The sequence below is a fragment of the Trachemys scripta genome, chromosome 6 (genome assembly GCF_013100865.1).
Source record: "Trachemys scripta elegans isolate TJP31775 chromosome 6, CAS_Tse_1.0, whole genome shotgun sequence".
NCBI lineage: Eukaryota > Metazoa > Chordata > Testudines > Emydidae > Trachemys > Trachemys scripta.
Window position 1 is genome coordinate 107,381,411 of NC_048303.1, and position 17,694 is coordinate 107,399,104.

General features: G+C 40.1%; 1 protein-coding gene across 2 annotated transcripts in view; it reads right to left on the bottom strand.

The window, feature by feature from the left end:
• The window catches only part of UHRF2 (ubiquitin like with PHD and ring finger domains 2), a 174,414-nt gene that overhangs the window by 38,923 nt on the left and 117,797 nt on the right, over positions 1-17,694 (bottom strand). For both annotated transcript variants that reach the window (XM_034773107.1, XM_034773106.1), the window contains exons 7-8: positions 14,664-14,787; positions 14,156-14,263 (exon numbers count right to left, since the gene is read on the bottom strand). In XM_034773107.1, the coding sequence (XP_034628998.1) occupies positions 14,156-14,263; positions 14,664-14,787 (232 nt within the window). The remainder of the gene's footprint in view (positions 1-14,155; positions 14,264-14,663; positions 14,788-17,694) is intronic.

A 17,694-nucleotide genomic window follows, 5' to 3' on the forward strand; every position in this document is an offset into this window, starting at 1 on the left:
AGGGTGCTGGTGGTCGGTGATTCCCTTTTGAGGGAGATAGACATCCATATGCCAATCTGATATAGAGTCCCAGAGGTGTGCTGTCTGCATGAAGCCCATATCAGAGACGTCACAGAAAGGTTGCCAAGACTAATTCATCCCCCGACTCCTATCCCATGCTGCTCATGGGCACTAATAATGCTACCAGGTATGATCCTGAGCAGATAAGCAGTGAATACAGGACTCTGGGATTGAGGATGAAGGAGTCGGGGACATAGGTTGTGTTCTCATCCATCCACCCAGTTGAGAGTAAGGGCCTAAGTAGAGAGACATATCCTGGAGATGAATGCATGGCTGCATAGATGGCATCAATGGGAAGGCTCTGGCTACCTCACCCACAGGTTGCTATTCTAGGAAGAAGGTCTGCTAGGAAGAGATGGGGTCCAACTGACCAATAAGGGGGAAAGGATCCTCATGTACCAACCTACTGAGGAGGGCTTTAAACTAAGTTCAAAGGTCGCAAGTGACAAAAGACCACAGGTAAGCATAGGAAAAGCAACCCTAATGGACAGCTAGATATTGGGGTAGAAGGGACATGGAAAATTACAATAGGATCACAGGAGCACGAGTGAGATCAGTGAGGGCATCTGCTCAACATTTTAGGATGTCGATACACAAATGCAAAGAGTATGGGGAATAAACAAGAACTGGAAGTATTTATACATAAGCTAAATTATGACATAATTGGCATCACAAAGACTTTGTTGGGATAAATCTTGAATGTAATATTGGTACAGAGGGGTATAACTTGTTCAGGAAGAACACGCAGAAGAAAAAAAGAGAAGTGGTGTTGCATTATATATTAAGAACATATACATTTTTTCTGAGGTCCAGAAGGAGGAGAGAAACAGACTAGTTGAAAATCTCGGGGTAAAGATAAAATGGGCAAAAATAGGAGTGATGTCAAGATAAGGGGTTACTATAGACCATCAAATCAGGAAAAGGAGATGGAGGCATTTCTAGAACAAACAACAGAAATATACAAAACACAAGCCCTGGCAGTAATCCTAGACATCTGCTGGAAAAGTAACACAGCAAAACACAAACTTTCCAATAAGTTATTAGAATGTTTTGAGGAAAAGAACTTTTGTTTCAGAAAGTGTAGGAGGTAACCAGGAGGACAGCCATTTTAGTCTTGATTTTGACCCAGATCCCTAAATGGCCTCCTCAAGGATTGAACTCACAACCCTGGGTTTAGCAGGCCAATGCTCAAACCACTGAGCTATCCCTGCCCCCCTTTGATTCTGACCAACAAAGAAGAATTGCTTGTGAATTTTAAAGGTGGACAGCACTTTGGGTGACAGGATCACAAAATGACAGATTTTATGGTTCTAAGGAAAGAAAGGAGCAAGCGAAGAATAAGGACAATGGACTTAAAAACCACTACACTTTTAACAAAATCAGAGGTGTCCCATAAAGAAAATCTAAGGGAAAAAGGAGTTCAAGAGCTGGCAATTCACAAACAGACAATATAAAGGCATAACAGCAAGCTATTCCAATGCAAAGGCAAGATAATAAGAGGCCAACATGGCTCCAAGAGGAGCTCTTTAATCAAAAAGGAATCCTATAAAAAGCAGAAACATGAACAAAGTGCTAAGGATCAGTGCAAAAGAATAACACAAGCACATAGGGACAAAAGCAGACAGCTTAACACACAAAATGAGCTACATGTAGTAAAGGACATAAAAGGCAATAAGAGGAGATTCTATAAATTCATCTCTCTCTTGCTCTCAACTTAAGTGTAGGTTCTTTATGTAGCAGGAAACAAGAGCCAAAAATTGATGACATCAAGAAAGCAGAGGTGCTTAATGCCCATTCTGCTTCAGTCTTCACTAGAAAGGTTAATGATGACCACATACTCAACACTATTAACATTAGCAACAAGAGAAAAGGAACGCAAGCCAAAACAGGGAAAGACCAGGTTAAAGAATATTTAGATAGTTTAGACGTATTCTAGTCAGGAGGACTTGACACAATTCATCATAGAGTACTTAAGGAACTAGCTGAAGCAGGCTCGTAATCATTAGCAATTATCTTCAAGAACTCATGTAGGACAGGTGAGGTTTCATAGTACTGGAGAAGGGAAAGCACAGTACCTATCTTTAAAAAGAGGAACAAAGCCAACTCAGGAAATTATAAACCAGTCAGTCTAACTCAGGACCGCTGAGAGCAGGTTCGGGCCCCGGTGAAAATTTTTTTTCGGGTCCCCCTGGAAGGGCGGACCAGCTAAACAGGGCTGACGAAGCTGGGGAAGCTGGGCCCTGGGCCCCCTTCCGGACCGCCGGGCCCAGGTAATTTGTACCAGCTTCCCCCCCCCTTTCGTCGGCCCTGGTCTAACTTTGATACTTGGAAAGCTACTGGAACAAATTATTAAACAATCAATTTTTCAGAGCTCCTTGAAAATAATAGGGTGATAATAATCAGCATGGATGTGTCAAGAACAAATCATGGCAAACCAATCTAATTTACTTCTATGACAGAATTACTGGCCTACTGGCTAGGGCAAAAGCAGTAGACATGATATACCTTGATTTTAGTAAGGCTTTGGCATAGTCTCAAGTGACATTCTCATAAGCTAACTAGGGAAATGTGGTCTAGATGAAATTACTATAAAATAGGTGCACAACTAGTTGAAAGACTATTCTCAAAAAGTACTTATCAGTAGTTTACTGTCAAACTGGGAAGATGTATCTAGTGGATCCAGCACAGATCATTCCGGGGTCTGCTACTATTCAATATTTTCAGTAATGACTTGGATAATGGAATAGAGACTATGCTCATAAAAATCTATGGATGTCACCAAGCTGGGAGGGGTTTCGAACACTTTAGAGGACAGGATTACAATTCAAAATAACCTTGACAAATTAAGAATTGGTCTGAAATTAACAAAATGAAATTTAATAAGGTCAAGTGCAAAGTACTAGTTTTAGAAAGGAAAAAATCAAATGCATAATTACAAAATGACAAGGTGGTAGTACTACTGAAAAGGATCTGGGGGTTATGTATCACAAATGGAATATGAGTCAACGTGATGCAGTTGCGAAGAACACAAACATAATTCTAGAGTGTATTACAGGAGTTTCATATGTAAGACACAGAAGATAACAGGCCAACTCAGGACTTGGTGATGGGGGATTTCAACTACCAAGACATCTGTTGGGAAAATAACACAGCAGGGCACAGATTATCTAACAAGTTCTTGGAATGTATTGGAGACAATTTTTTATTTCAGAACGTGGAGAGAGCTACTGAGAGGGGAGGTTGTTCTAGATTTGATTTTGACAAAGAGGGAGGAACTGTTTGAGAATTTGAAAGTGGAAGGCAACTTGGGTGAAAGTGATCATGAAATGGTAGAGTTCATGATTCTAAGGAATGGTAGAAGGGAGAACAGGACAATAAAGAATAGATTTTCAAGAAGCCAGACTTTAGCAAACTCAGGGAGTTGGTAGGTAAAATCCCATGGGAAGCAAGTCTAAGGGGAAAGACAACTGAAGACAGTTGGCAGTTTTTCAAAGAGACATTAAGGGCACAAGAGCAAACTATCCCACTGCATAGGAAAGATAGGAAGTATGGCAAGAAACCACCCTGGCTTAACCAGGAGATCTTCAATGAGCTAAAACTCAAAAAAGAGTCCTACAAAAAGTAGAAACTCAGCCAAACTACAAAGGATGAATATAAACAAACACCACAAGTATGCCAGGACAAAATTAGAAAAGCCAAGGCATAAAATGAGATCAAACTAGCTAGGGACATAAAAGGAAACAAGAAAAATATTCTACAAATACATTAGAATCAAGAGGAAGACCGAGGCGAGCGTAGGCCCATTACTCAATGACAGGGGAAAGACAATAACAGAAAATGTGGAAAAGGCAGAGGCGCTTAATGACTTCTTTGTTTCAGGTTTTACCAAGAAGGTTGGTGGTGATTGGATGTCTAACATAGTTAATGCCAGTGAAAATGAGGTAGGATCAGAGTCTAAAATAGGGAAAGAACAAGTGAAAAATTATTTAGACAAGTGAGAAGTCTTCAAATCACCAGGGCCTTATGAAATTCATCCTAGAATACTTAAGATGCTGACTGAGGAGATATTTGAGCCATAAGCAATTATCTTTGAAAAGTCATGGAAGATGGGAGACATTCCAGAAGACTAGAAAAAAGAAAATATAGTGCCCATCTATAAAAAGGGAAATAAGGACAACCTGGGGAATTACGGACCAGTCAGCTTAACGTCTGTACCTAGAAAGATAATGGAGCAAATAATTAAGCAATCTAGTTGCAAACACTTAGAAGATAATAAGGTGATAAATAACAGTCAGCATGGATTTGTCAAGAACAAATAGTGTCAAACCAACCTGATAGCCTTCTTTGACAGGGTAACAAGCCTTGTGGATAATGGGAAAGTGGTAAATGTGATATATCTTGACTTTAGCAAAGCTTTTGATACTGTCTCGCATGACCCTCTCAAACAAATTAAGGAAATACAACCTAGATGGAGATACTAGAAGATGGATGCATAACTGGTTGGAAAATGGTTCCTAGAGTGTTGTTATCAGTAGTTCATTGTCATGCTGGAAGGGCATAACATGTGGGGTTCCACAGGGATCGATTCTGGGTCCGGTTCTGTTCAATATCTTCATCAGTGATTTAGATAATGGCATAGAGAGTACACCTATAAAGTTTGCAGACGATACCAAGCTGGGAGGGGTTGCAAGTGCCTTGGAGGATAGGATTAAAATTCAAAACGATCTGGACAAACTGGAGAAATGGTCTGAAGTAAATAGGATGAAATTCAAGGAAAAATGCAAAGTACTACACTTAGGAAAGAACAATCAGTTGCATACATACAAAATGGGAAATGACTCCTAGGAAGGAGTACTAAAGAAAGGGATCTGGGGGTCAGAGTGGATCACAAGCATAACACTGTTGCAAAAAAAGCAAACATCATTCTGGGATATATTAGTAGGAGTATTGTAAGCAAGACACGAGAAGTAATTCTTCCGCTCTGCTCCGCGCTGATTAGGCCTCAACTGGAGTATTGTGTCCAGTTCTGGGTGCCACATTTCAGGAAATATGTGGACAAATTGGAGAAAGTCCAGAGAAGAGCAACAAAAATGATTAAAGATCTAGAAAACATGACCTACGAGGGAAGATTGAAAAAACTGGATTTGTTTAGTCTGGAGAAGAGAAGACTGAGAGGGGACATGACAACAGTTTTCAAGTATATAAAAGGTTGTTACAAGGAGGGAGAAAAATTGTTCTTAACCTCTGAGGATAGGACAAGAAGCCATGGGCTTAAATTGCAGCAAGGGAGGTTTAAGTTAAGAAGTTTTTCCTAATGTCTAACTGTCAGAGTGGTAAAGCACTCGAATAAATTGCCTAGGGAGGTTGTGGAATCTCCATCATTGGGGATTTTTAAGAGCCGGTTGGACAAACACCTGTCAGGGATGGTATAGATAATACTTAGTCCTGCCTTGAGTGCAAGGACTGGACTAGATGACCTCTCAAGTCCCTTCCAGTTCTAGGATTCTAGAACTCTATTCGGCACTGTGGAGGTCTCAGCTCGAGTACTGCATCCAATTCTGGGCACCACATTTTAGGAAAGACGTGGACAAATTGGAGAGAGTCCAGAGAAGAGCAAAAAATAAATATAGGGTTTAGAAAACCTGACCTATGAGAAAGGCTAAAAATTGGCATGTTTATGCTTGAGAAAAGATTACTGAGGGAGGACCTGATAACATATGTTAAGATCTGTTATAAAGACGACTTCAGCCATTTAAATCAGAAATTTCATGGTGTTGTAATTGTAGGGGTCCTGACCCAAAAAGGAGTTGTTGGGAGTTGCAAGGTTATTGCGGAGGGGTGGGGGTTTGCAGTACTGCTACCCTTAACTTTTGCTCTGCTGCTGCTGGCAGTGGCACTGCCTTCAGAGCTGGGCAGCTGGAGAGCAGCAGCTGCTGGCTGGGAGTCCAGCTCTGAAGGCAGAGCCACCGCCAGCAGCAGCACAGAAGTAAGGATGACATAGTATATTATTGCCACCCTTACTTCTGCTCTGTTGCCTGCAAAGCTGGGCCCTCAGTCAGCAGCTGCCACTCTCCAGCCGCCCAGCTCTGAAGACAGCAGCGCAGAAGTAAAGGTGGCAATACCGTGACCCTCCCCCGCCCCATAAAATAACCTTGCAATCCCCCTGCAACTCCCTTTTGGGTCAGGTCCCCCAATTTGAGAAACGCTGGTCTCCCCCATGAAATCTGTATAGCACACAAAAGACCAGCTTTCACGGTCCACTACATGTTTTTCATGGCTGTGAATTTCATAGGGCCCTACTCATATGGCTGTAGAACATGAATGTTCTAAGGATGATGCCCATCCAAAAACCAAACCCGAGGTGAAACAAATGCCGACAGTGGTGCTTGATCTTGTTTTTCTGCTGAGTCAGGAGCTCAGAAAACGTTTGGAGAATCATCAATACTCAAGATAACATGCACAGAAAATTCGGAAACCAAAATTGTCTGGGCCAGTAAGGGGTGATCAGGTTAACTCGTGCTTTGTCCTGCCTGATTTTGCATAGAACTCGTGGGAGGAGTGGCAATGGAGGGAATGCATAGTTCATTTGATCTGAATTAGGGAGAAATAAAGTGCCACCTTGGGAGTGGTAACCTAGGGCTCTTTTGGAGAAACAGGTGGTGCATTTTCTGTTCACTACATAGGCAAACAGATCCCAGGTTGGTGTTCCCCATAGATTGAAGATGCTGCACAGCACTGAATCTTGTGGCACCTTAGAGACTAACAAATGTATTTGAGCATAAGCTTTCGTGGGTTAAAACCTTGGGGGTTTTCTATGGTTCTCTTGATATCATCTTGGTTCTTTACAAACATTTATGAATTTTTCTTCACAACACCCTGTGGGTTGAGGTGGTTTTATTATCCCCATTTTACCCATGAGGAACTGAGGGACAGATTTTAAGGCCAAAATTGTCAACCATTAGTTTCACAACTTGAGAAGTCAAGGGTCTGATCTAGCAGAGTACTTAGGGCTAACAGAGCACTGCTCCCATTTATCTCAGTTGTTTTTGTCAGTGCACAGCACTTTTGCAAATCTGACCCCAGGTATGACTACCTCAAGCAGAGTACGCAGAAGTACCTATGAAAATTTTGGTTTATGTGACTTGCCCAGTGTTCAAATAGGAACTCTGTGGCAAAGGCAGGGATAAAATCCAGTTTTCCAAAGTAGCACTAAATGCCTTTAAACATGAGATTGTTCTTTTTCTTCCTGCAGTTCCCTTCCTTATTCTCCAAACTTTTTCAACTTCTGCAAAAATGAAGCAGAAAACAGGGGTCCTACAGACCACATCAACAGTTGCATGGGCATTTTATAACTTTTGAGTATTTGACTTTTCAACCTTAACGCCTAATGTTATTTCATATGTTTTTTAAAAACTTAAAACTTGAAAAAAAAAAACACACAAAATTTAATCCTGTGTAATCATATGGGGTTATCAGCAGGGTTAGGATCTTTAGCTCCACAGCACAGTCCTTCACCACTGGAGCCAACAAAGTAACTAGTAGTTTTAGAAGAATTTTCTTCTAAAGTGGACTTGGCCACTAGTGGGGGAATAAAGTTATACAATTTGCCATTGGATTTCATAGTTTGTTATTTGACAGAATGTTGAGACTCAGAAATTCTGGGTTAAAGTCCAGGTTCTGGATGGGAGTGTGCAATAGTGGTAGACACTTCTGCCTCTATCCTCCACTCTCTCTGTTCCCTTCTGCTCCTACCTTCACCTCCGTGTCTCTTCCCCTACTGCTGTCCACCTAGTCTGCTGTGCATCCATCTCAGCTTACTCCTGCACAGTTTTGCTTCTGCTCCTATCCTTCCCATTGGCTTCACTCTTACCCCTAGACCCTGTCCATTTCCTGTTCCCACCCCATTTCCTACCTTCATGGCTCCTGCTCTCCCCCATACCTGCTCCTGTTCTCTCCCTTCCCCAGCTCCTGCCCCTCTCCCTTGTCACATCCGCTCTGGCTCCCCAGCTTCTGCCTGTCCCTTGCTCCTGCTCATGTTTCCCACTCTCCTTAATGGTCTTCCCTTTGCTTGGTCAAATCCCTTGTCTTCTGCCCTCTCTGCTCCTGACTATCTCCAAGCTCCAATTCCCAGTTCCGCACTGAACTCCTGCTTTTGTTCTCCCCTGCCCTGGTATCTCTTCCCTGTTCTACCTCACTGCCCCATTCCTTACCCTCTTTATTCAAGTGATGCAGCTTCCTCTTTCCCCTTCTCACTGTCTGGGCACCAGCAGGGGAAACATTCAGAACACAAAAGAGACAGTCTCCCTGCTCTCAGTTCCAAAGCCTAGTGTCACAGTGGTGTTCAGCACTGGGAAGCTTATAACTTGGCCTAACTGTGGCATTTTTCATGGGAACACCAAAGGGCACATCCCTGAAACAAAGATAAACCTTCCTCCCCTCCACCAGAGTTTAAGTCCCTGCTTCGAAGCATGGAGGCACTAGAGTTCCTCAACCAAATGGTAAGCGTTGTTTTTTAAATAGTCGGAAAAACTCTCGTACTGAGAAATGGTCAGAACCATTTTAGCTGAAATTTAAAAAACACCCAACTTGGAAAGTAACAACTCCAAGGCTTTAAGATTGACAAAAGTTATAACCAACCGAAAACAGTGTCTTGTAATGGAAAGTGTCAAGTAGTCTTAACTATTAGTTTCATTATCTGTGCCAATTCTAATGATAAATTAACTTACTGTAAGCTCCTTGTTTTTGTTGTTCTTTTTCTTCACTCCCACCTTTTTCTTTCAATCTTTCTTTTCCTCAATCTCTCACAGCCTGTATTTTCCCTCAGACTAACTTTTCTACAATGTACATTTTCATGCTTTCATCTCTGGACATTTTTCCTTTTCTGATTCTCCTACTGTGGCTTCTTTTCCCCTCTAGTACTCTCACTGACTTCTATTATTATTTTTATTCCTCCACTGAAGTTTTCTTCTCTCTTCTCTTCTTTCCCAACCCAATTAAACATCCTTTCCTTCATTATTTCGCTCATCTTTCCTCCATTTTGTTTCTCCCATTCCCAGACTACAGAGCAACATTTCCATAGGTCACTGTGTCTTAAAAAAATTGGGTGGGACTAATGCCTCTGGCAAGTGATACTCCTGAAAATGGCCCTTCTGATGCTGGAGAACTTGGGTCCAGTAGTGATATGAAGTCACCTTCTTCCCAAGCCAGAGATGTGAAAACCTTACAGAAATGACAGTGATAGGAGAGTGCGTGTGTGTGTGCGCACACACACACACACACACACACACACACACGTATGTACATCTACTAGTAGCATCTTTTAAGAACCTTAAGGAGTTTGTTGCATGAGAAACTAAGAAAAGGGAGAAAGTGAGAAAAATGCTGGCCCTGAATTCTTAAGAATCCATTATCAGGAGCCCATGTATCAGTTGGAGAGCACTCAAGTCAGGTGTGTGTGTGGGGGGGGGGGGGGGGGGGGGGGGAGAGAGAGACAAAAACTGTATAGAAAAGACTTCAGAATTTAAAAAACAAAAACAAAATAAGTATAAAACAATTTAAAATATTAATGTGCGGATATAGTTAAAGTGACTATGTACAAATGATACCATCTTACTGAATATACTGCTCCCTGTTTTTGTGTTCGAAGTCTCATCTGCTTGACTTACTGACAAAATTTTATACTATTTTTTATTCCATTAGTAAACTGCTGTAGAGAATTATCTGGGGGGTCTATTCTGGTTTGTGTGCCATGAACAGAATTGTTAACGAAATTCCAAATGCATCATTTTCATTACTGTTGATGATGGTTAATCCAGAAAGAATACAACACGACTCTCATATCACAACTTGAATTTGCAGAACTGATTCTTAGAAAAGTTGTCTTTTTATTTATAACCTGAGAATATTTGATCTGGAAGTCAACAAGAGATATTAAACACAGAACTCTGCAATTCCATTTTTATAGATCAGCTTTTCAAAATACAATTGCACTTTGAACCACTTACTTTCATTCTCTTCATAAATATGAGTTTTGAAAATGAAACGATGACAGTCTGTCAAAATATCACAAAACATACTATAATGGAAATTACACTCACAAAAGTTTTAAGGGGTTACAAGTATTTTTGTGAAAAATACATAAAAATGCAGAGCCATAGCATAATTTTAGACGAACAGAAATTACTTAACTTTGTCATTCTCAGATGGCTGTATCTATGGTACAGCTCACCTCAGTATCACAGTCAGGAAGGGTTTGTAGAACTAGACTGGCATTCACCTGCCTCACTGCTACCACAGAGGAACTGTCACAACTGCATAGTTAAGGTTGACTTTTGCCCTTATAAAGGAATTCAACCTCTTTATTATGAATAATACAGTGAATCTTTCCTAAACTAACAGGTTACACGGAGTACTGAATGAATTTTCAGGGAATATACAAGTAAACGGTAAATAGCTTGAATTAATTTTTTTATGAGATTACAGGTTTGGTTGATGAAGGTAATAGGGTTGATGTAATATACTTAGATTTCTGCAAGGTGTTTGAACTTGGTACCGCATAATATTTTGATTAAAAAAACTAGAATATAAAATTAACATGGCATACATTAAATGGATTAAAAATTGGCTAACTGATAGGGCTCAAAACTGTAAACAGGGAATCATCATTGAGTGGGTGGGTTTCATCAATGACCTAGTTAAAAAACAAATCATCACTGATAATGTTTGCAGATGACACAAAATTGGGGGAGTGGTAAAAAATGAAGCGGACAAATGACTGAGTCAGAGAGATCTGGATTGCTTGGTAAACTGGGTGCAAGCAAACAATATGCATTTTAACACAGCTAAATGTAAATATGTACATCTTGGAACAAAGAATGCAGACAATACTGACAGATGGGACTTTATCTTGGGAAGCAGTGACTCTGAAAAAGATTTGGGGGCCATGGGGGAAAAAATCAGTTGAACAGGAGCTCCCAGTGTGACACAGTGGCCAAAAGAGCTAATGTGATCCTGGGATGCATAAACAGGGGAATCTTGAATAGCAGTAGAGAGGATATTACATCTCTATTTTGGCACTGGGAGAATGTTGTTGTACTATAGTGTTCAGCTCTGGTGTCCACAATTCAAGGAGGATGTTGATAAACTGGAGAAGGTTCAGAGAAGAGCCATCAGAAGGATTAGAAGATTAGAAAACATGCTGTATAGAGACAGATTCCACGAACTCAATCTAGTTAAGTTTAACAAACAGAAGGTTAAGGGGTTACTTGATTCCAGTCTATAAATATCTACATGGGGAACAAATATTTAATAACTGGCTCTTCAATCTAGCAGAGAAAGGTATGACACAACCCAATGGTTGAAAATTGAAGCTAGACAAATTCAGACATGGTGATAGTTATTAACCATAAGAACAATTTATCAAGGGTGTAGTGGATTCTCCATCATTAACAATTTTTAAATCAAGATTGGATGTTTTTCTAAATGATATCCTCTAGGAATTATTTTGGGGGGGTTGTGTGGCCTGTGTTATACAGGAGATCAAATTAGATTATCACAATGGTCCCTTCTGCCCTTGGAATCTATGAAAATTACATTCTGAATTGTAAGTTCTTTTTTTTTTTTTTTTGATAGAATTTATAAAACAGATCATGTTCCTAAATGTGGCGTAAGGGCTTGTCTTCAAGACCTACCTTTAACATCTAGGGCTTGATTTGACCCTCTTACATTAGTTTTATGCTGTTGTAATTCTATTGACATCAGTATAAAATCCAGTGCAATGGAATGAAAAATCAGGGCAAAAGATCCCTGACTCCACCAAGAAAGTAGGTTATGTTACCCTGGTTTTATTCTTCTTTTTACAAAACAAACACTTTACTTGCCTGTACAGTGAATAATTAAAGGTAGATAATTTGTATTTAGGATAAATCCCTAGTCCTGGTGCCTAGAATTTTCCAGGGTTGTGGCTGTACATAAAAGGTATATATTTCACTAATTAAAAGCATATTGTCTAAATATCTTCTAAAAGGAAACTCAAGACAATAGGCTCTCTCTTACACACTGTAGATGCTCAAACTGTGATTTGGTAAGAGTCTAGAACCAAATTCAGTCGCCAACAGGCTTTTGGGTTAAAAAGATTTGAAACGCCGAGAAATGTCTCACAATAGGGATGTGAAGAGCTCAACTTTGTCTTGTCCACTCCTAGAATACCGGGCAACAGTAGAAGCATGTTTGCAAAGCACCTTCAGTAGTTCTAGCTAAAATCCATCCTACAAGAAATACAGGATTAGGGCAATATTGGATGATTTCACTTTAAGCATTTTTGTTCTGCTCCATGCACTGAATTTTTCCCAGATTTTGGTATATTCTATACTCCTAAATTAGTTATTGGAAAATAACAGGATGTTTATCACTTGGACAAAGTAGATTTTTGTTATGTCTTTTCAAATCCGTGCAGCTAAGTGGAATGTGTCTACATGATGCAGAAGATCTTGATTTAACAGATTAGGCACTCAAATATTAAGGAGTAAAACCTATGAAGTTAACCACCTACTGCAGTATCATCTCAAAGGCTTCTAAAGGAAAAGAGCCCTTCCTACATTTTGAATACAGATCCTTCCTCATTATTATTTGTATTACAGTAACACCAGTCGCTATAAAAACACATATGCAGACAGTATAGTCTGAAGAGTTTACAAATCCTTTGAGAAGGCCAACATTTAAGATGAATGCTTGTGTTTCTGAGTTTTAGGAGCTACTTTCTTATCAGATTTACGCATTTTTCCCTTTGTGGCAATGGGATTCCTTCAAGGAGAATAACTGCTTTTATCTGATTTTTATTTTATTTTATTTTTATTAGCACCAGAGCGCTGGACCTAACTGTGGAGAACAATTTGACTGATCTCTGCAATCTGGGAAATTGGAGCTGGAACTCAAGTTCATCCTTTGGTTGGTTTTCAGGGACTCTGGAAGGACCATAATCTCGGTTCCCAACTACTCTGTTTCCATCTCCCATGTGATTCCAAACAACCTTCTAGCAAAAATACAAAGCTAGCAAGTTCTAGAAGCAAAATGGTGATTCTAAAAGGAAGATAGGCTAGTGTCAGGTGTCAAACTCACTTTGCTGAACCACCGAGAGCGTCCTTAATCTGTTCTGCAGCTAAATAGGAAGCAGCTAAACTAGTTGCTGAATGAGTAGATGAGGAAATGAGAACATTGCTGCTAAGTGAGAAGCACAAGAGAAAATTTCTGATGCCATGGAAATTTTCCCCAAGACCCACATACCATTCCAAAATATAAAATTCCTCTTAAAAAAAAAAAAATACAAAGGGAAACTTGTTTTCTATAAGTAAAAAAGTACCCCTTGCTAAACAACTTCATTAAACGTAGAAAAGGAAATATCTGGTCTCCTCTTTGGAGGAAGAGATAATGGGAGGACAATTAGATCAGCAAACATGCCAGAAGACGGGACTTTCAGAGGTCTTCATTCTCCAAACCAGCTCCTCCACCCTCAAAAAAGGAGTTATCCTCCATTAAGATGGATTGGATAGAATTATTATTTCTGTCCAAATCAGTAGAGTCAAAGCAGGAGAAAAAGAATTAGCCAGTTTTGAAAATAAAAAATGACTACTTTCCTAACTAGAAAAACAAAAATCAATTATGTTGATTAGTCACAGTATTTCTCAATGTCAGATTAGGCAGGGGAAAAGAGGAAACAATTGAAGGTACTGGTATCAGTTATGTCTCACCTGAGAAAGATTTGTGCCACTTTGTGGCAAAGCCATTAAACATTTTCTGAAGTCTAATCCGATAGCACACTGAGTGTTCCATTCAGGATCTTGATATCAAAGACTGAAGGTGAGACCTAATTACAGTGGGTGCATTTCAAAAGTTCATTCTAGTTTTGGAGGTATTACCAATTCCAGCGATATTCCCCCATTTTAAGTATAGTATTGATCACTACAAACAGTAGTAGCTCTAAAACCAGAATGAACTGTTGTGCCCACTGTTCTTTATTCTAGTGAAAATGACAGCAATCAATACCAAAACCATTCTTGTACCCAACCTATACCCAATAGAGAATTCTAAAGCAACATACCTGAACTCTGAATTTCCAGGTTGTTCCAACAGGAATGCCAGGTATAGGTCCATAGTGGTTAGAAGGAACAATAGTGCATTCCTTAGTACGACCAACACAAGCCATACCCTACCAACATATCAGAGAGAAGAAACTAATTTTATTATATTTAAGTTTCTTTTCAAAGTTGATGCAGACATACGGATTTTCATTATAAATAAAAATGTCTTAAATACATTTTCAATAAATTTTATGTAAATTCTAATTGTTATTTATTATTTTATTTATAATCCTTGTCTCTAGTCAATTGAAAAAAAAAGGATTTCTACTGTTTTAACTTTTGGAGACAATGGGCAAAATTCAGCATTGGTTTACACACTGCAATTCCACTGAAGATTGCATGATGTGTAATTTAGTACTCAACTTTGCACAGTTAATTTATATGTATAGTCACAGATATCACACACACACACACACACACACACACACACACACACAGAGTTATATTTATTCTTCAAATACACTTTACCTTGCCCCAGTCTCGCTGACTCTCAGTACTGGCAGATGGCATCTTTGCTTTCTTTTTACTCTGCTTGAGCTTTTCCCCAGCCTTTACAACTTCATTAGAATCATTTTTGCAGGAAGGACAGTACCTTAAAAAAAGTTTTGACAGATTTTAAAATTGATTAACCTAATGGCAACATATTTACTGTAGCCAGAACCGTGTTGATTAATCCATATTTACAAGGTTTTGCCAACCTCAAAAAATTCCAGTGTAATGTAACTGATGATGATGATGATAATGCTAATAATAATAATAATAATAATGCTTTGCACTCAGGCCTTGGCTACACTTGCAAGTTACAGCGCTGTAAAGCCTCCCCCAGCGCTGTAACTCACTCCCCGTCCACACTGGCAGGACACTTGCAGCACTGTATCTCCCTGGGTACACCGCTGCAGGTACTCCACATCTCCGAGAGAAACAACAGCTGCAGTGGAGTGGCTACGACTCACAAGTGTGAGTGTAAACGCTTGCAGCACTGTACTAATCACCTTGTCAAGTGGCCAATCCTCTCCATTGTTGTGACCGGCTGCAGGAATGCGGAAGTGCCGGTTTCAAAGCTCGTACTGCAGAGAAAAGCAAACAATTTGCAGCTTGCTTTGAGTGAGTAAACGAATGAGCAGGGGGCTGGGAGTTCGGAACTTGCAAAATAGAGAGCTGACATGCTCCAAAAAGCACTTTCTCTCCCCCCACACTCCCTGTCACAATCCACCCCACCCCCCATTTGAAAAGCACGGAATGCTGGGATAGCTGCCCATAATGCACCGCTCCCAACACAGCTGCAAATGTTACAAGTGTGGCCACACCACTGCACTGGCAGCTGTCAGTGTGGACAGACTGCAGCGCTTTTCCCTACTCAGCTGTACGAAGACAGGTTTACCTCACAGCGCTGTACAGCTGCAAGTTGTAGCCAAGGCCTTATACTGTACTTTTCATCCTAAATTCTCAAAATACTTAAAGAATATATTAAAGCAGAGTTCTAACTAAAAAGTAACTCCTAATTCCACCTCTAATTCAAATTTGTGCAATCTCATTGTCTTCAATATGGATATACAGGTGTAACTGAAGGATCTGATTTTGACCTTGAGGTTGGCTGAACAGTGAAATATGAGCCATATTGCACTTAACCTGTGTGAGTTCTGCATGGCTGGCTATAAAAACAACAAGAATAAGAAGCTGCCATTGTCACTTTTCTGACTATGAACCACATTGCAAGAAAAACTCACAACGTACTTATGAGGTATATATTATAACAAACCTATTATGTTGTGAAACAGGAACCTCTTTATACCAACTGGCAGAGGGCGTAAGAGTTACTGGGATCCCCTGGATCTGGTATCTACATAGTAGTTTGCCAAAGGGTGGCATTTAAGGTCTCTGCTGAAAGCCTGTGTCATACTGGTCATCATAATCATTGAGAAATGTATGGATGGGTAATATGCAAGAAGTTGTGTACATATAGTGAAAATTATGTTCTTAATGCCTGTGAATTAGGCCAGTCACCAGGAAGTGTTAATAAATTGCTTTCAGGCAGGAGACTAATCTGACTGGCTATAGGTAAATTGAGTATTGTGTACTTCACAATGGTTGTCTATTTACAGACTGAGCAAAATGCTAATCAAGAAATTGTGAAAACTACAAGGAGGTTCTCCACAGGAAAAACAAGTAATGGGGGGGAGGGGTGGGTTTCTGATTATGAACAAAGACAAAGGAATGTTGGAACTGTAACTGGAGGTAAAGAGAAAGATTCTGCATCCTTCACCTAAGGGACAAGCTGACAGTGTGCTTGTCTTATGAAGAGAGGGTCACAGCCAAGCTGGCTGTTAAACGCTGGGAGAAAGACTTTGGTAAGCTAAACTTCATTAGATAGGAAAATGTCTTGTTAGTTAACTCTAGAAAGTAGGTTATAATTTCATTTTACATGTAACCAGTTATTCCCACATATTTCTACTTGCTATCATTTGAATCTTTATATTTTGTTAAATATACTTCTTGTTTTTACTATAAACTTATCTAACTGCTGTGTGCAGTGGTAATCTCAGGTGAAGCTAGTAAGCAGAAGTATACTGCTTCTTTGGGAACAGAGGATTTGGGAATTGTGTGAGTACTCAACGGATTGGGGCTGGACACTCTAAAGAGATGCTCAGAGGGTCTGGGGGAGAGCCTGTGGCCAACCTGCAGAAGGACAGCAGAGCCTGCCTAGGCTGAGAGGAGAATGCTTGCGAGGGAGCTGACCTTGGCAGGCACAGACAAGGCTTCCTCACTCTAATGGCAGGTGGTAGTGAGATGCCTCACAACCCCGGGTAACCCCAGGAAGTGTCACATATATACTGATTGAGGTACAAAGATAGTAAGTTTATTTCCCAAGATCATACAGCAAAAGAGCAAGGATTTGAAAGTTTACACATTTGACATTGAAATACTTCTCCTTGGGCAAGATCTAGTAACATGCTGAGCACTCTGGCCCTGATCCAAAGCACAGTACTTAAGCATGAGCAGTCCCATTGAGCTGCAAATTGCTGAAATTAGGCAGTAGGACTACTCACTTGCTTAAAGCGAACCAAATGTTGAAGTGCTTTGCTGCACCAGGGCCAGAGTGCTCAGCACCTTGCAGGATCAAGCCCCTTAATCAGAAATACCTTCAAGTGTTCCATGGAAAATGGGTGTGGATTTGACCTAGTCTTCTGACATCTCATGCTGTGCATGTACAGTACATTTTGTACTGCATTTTTGGCTAAATTTTTACAGTGAGCAGCTTAAAAAGGTTGTGCTATGTTTGTGTGAACAGTTAATTTCTTAGTCAATTGACTTATTCCTTGAATTTCACACAAGACAGGTTGTGCTGCTGGTTAAAAAATAAAATGTAAAGAGTTTATGGATGGTGACAGACAAACGAATACAAGAAGTTTAAGGGTGAAATTCTGGCAGAATTGAAGTCAAGACTCCTATTAGATGGGGCCAGTATTTCACACTAAGTCAATAAAGGTACTTCACTAGG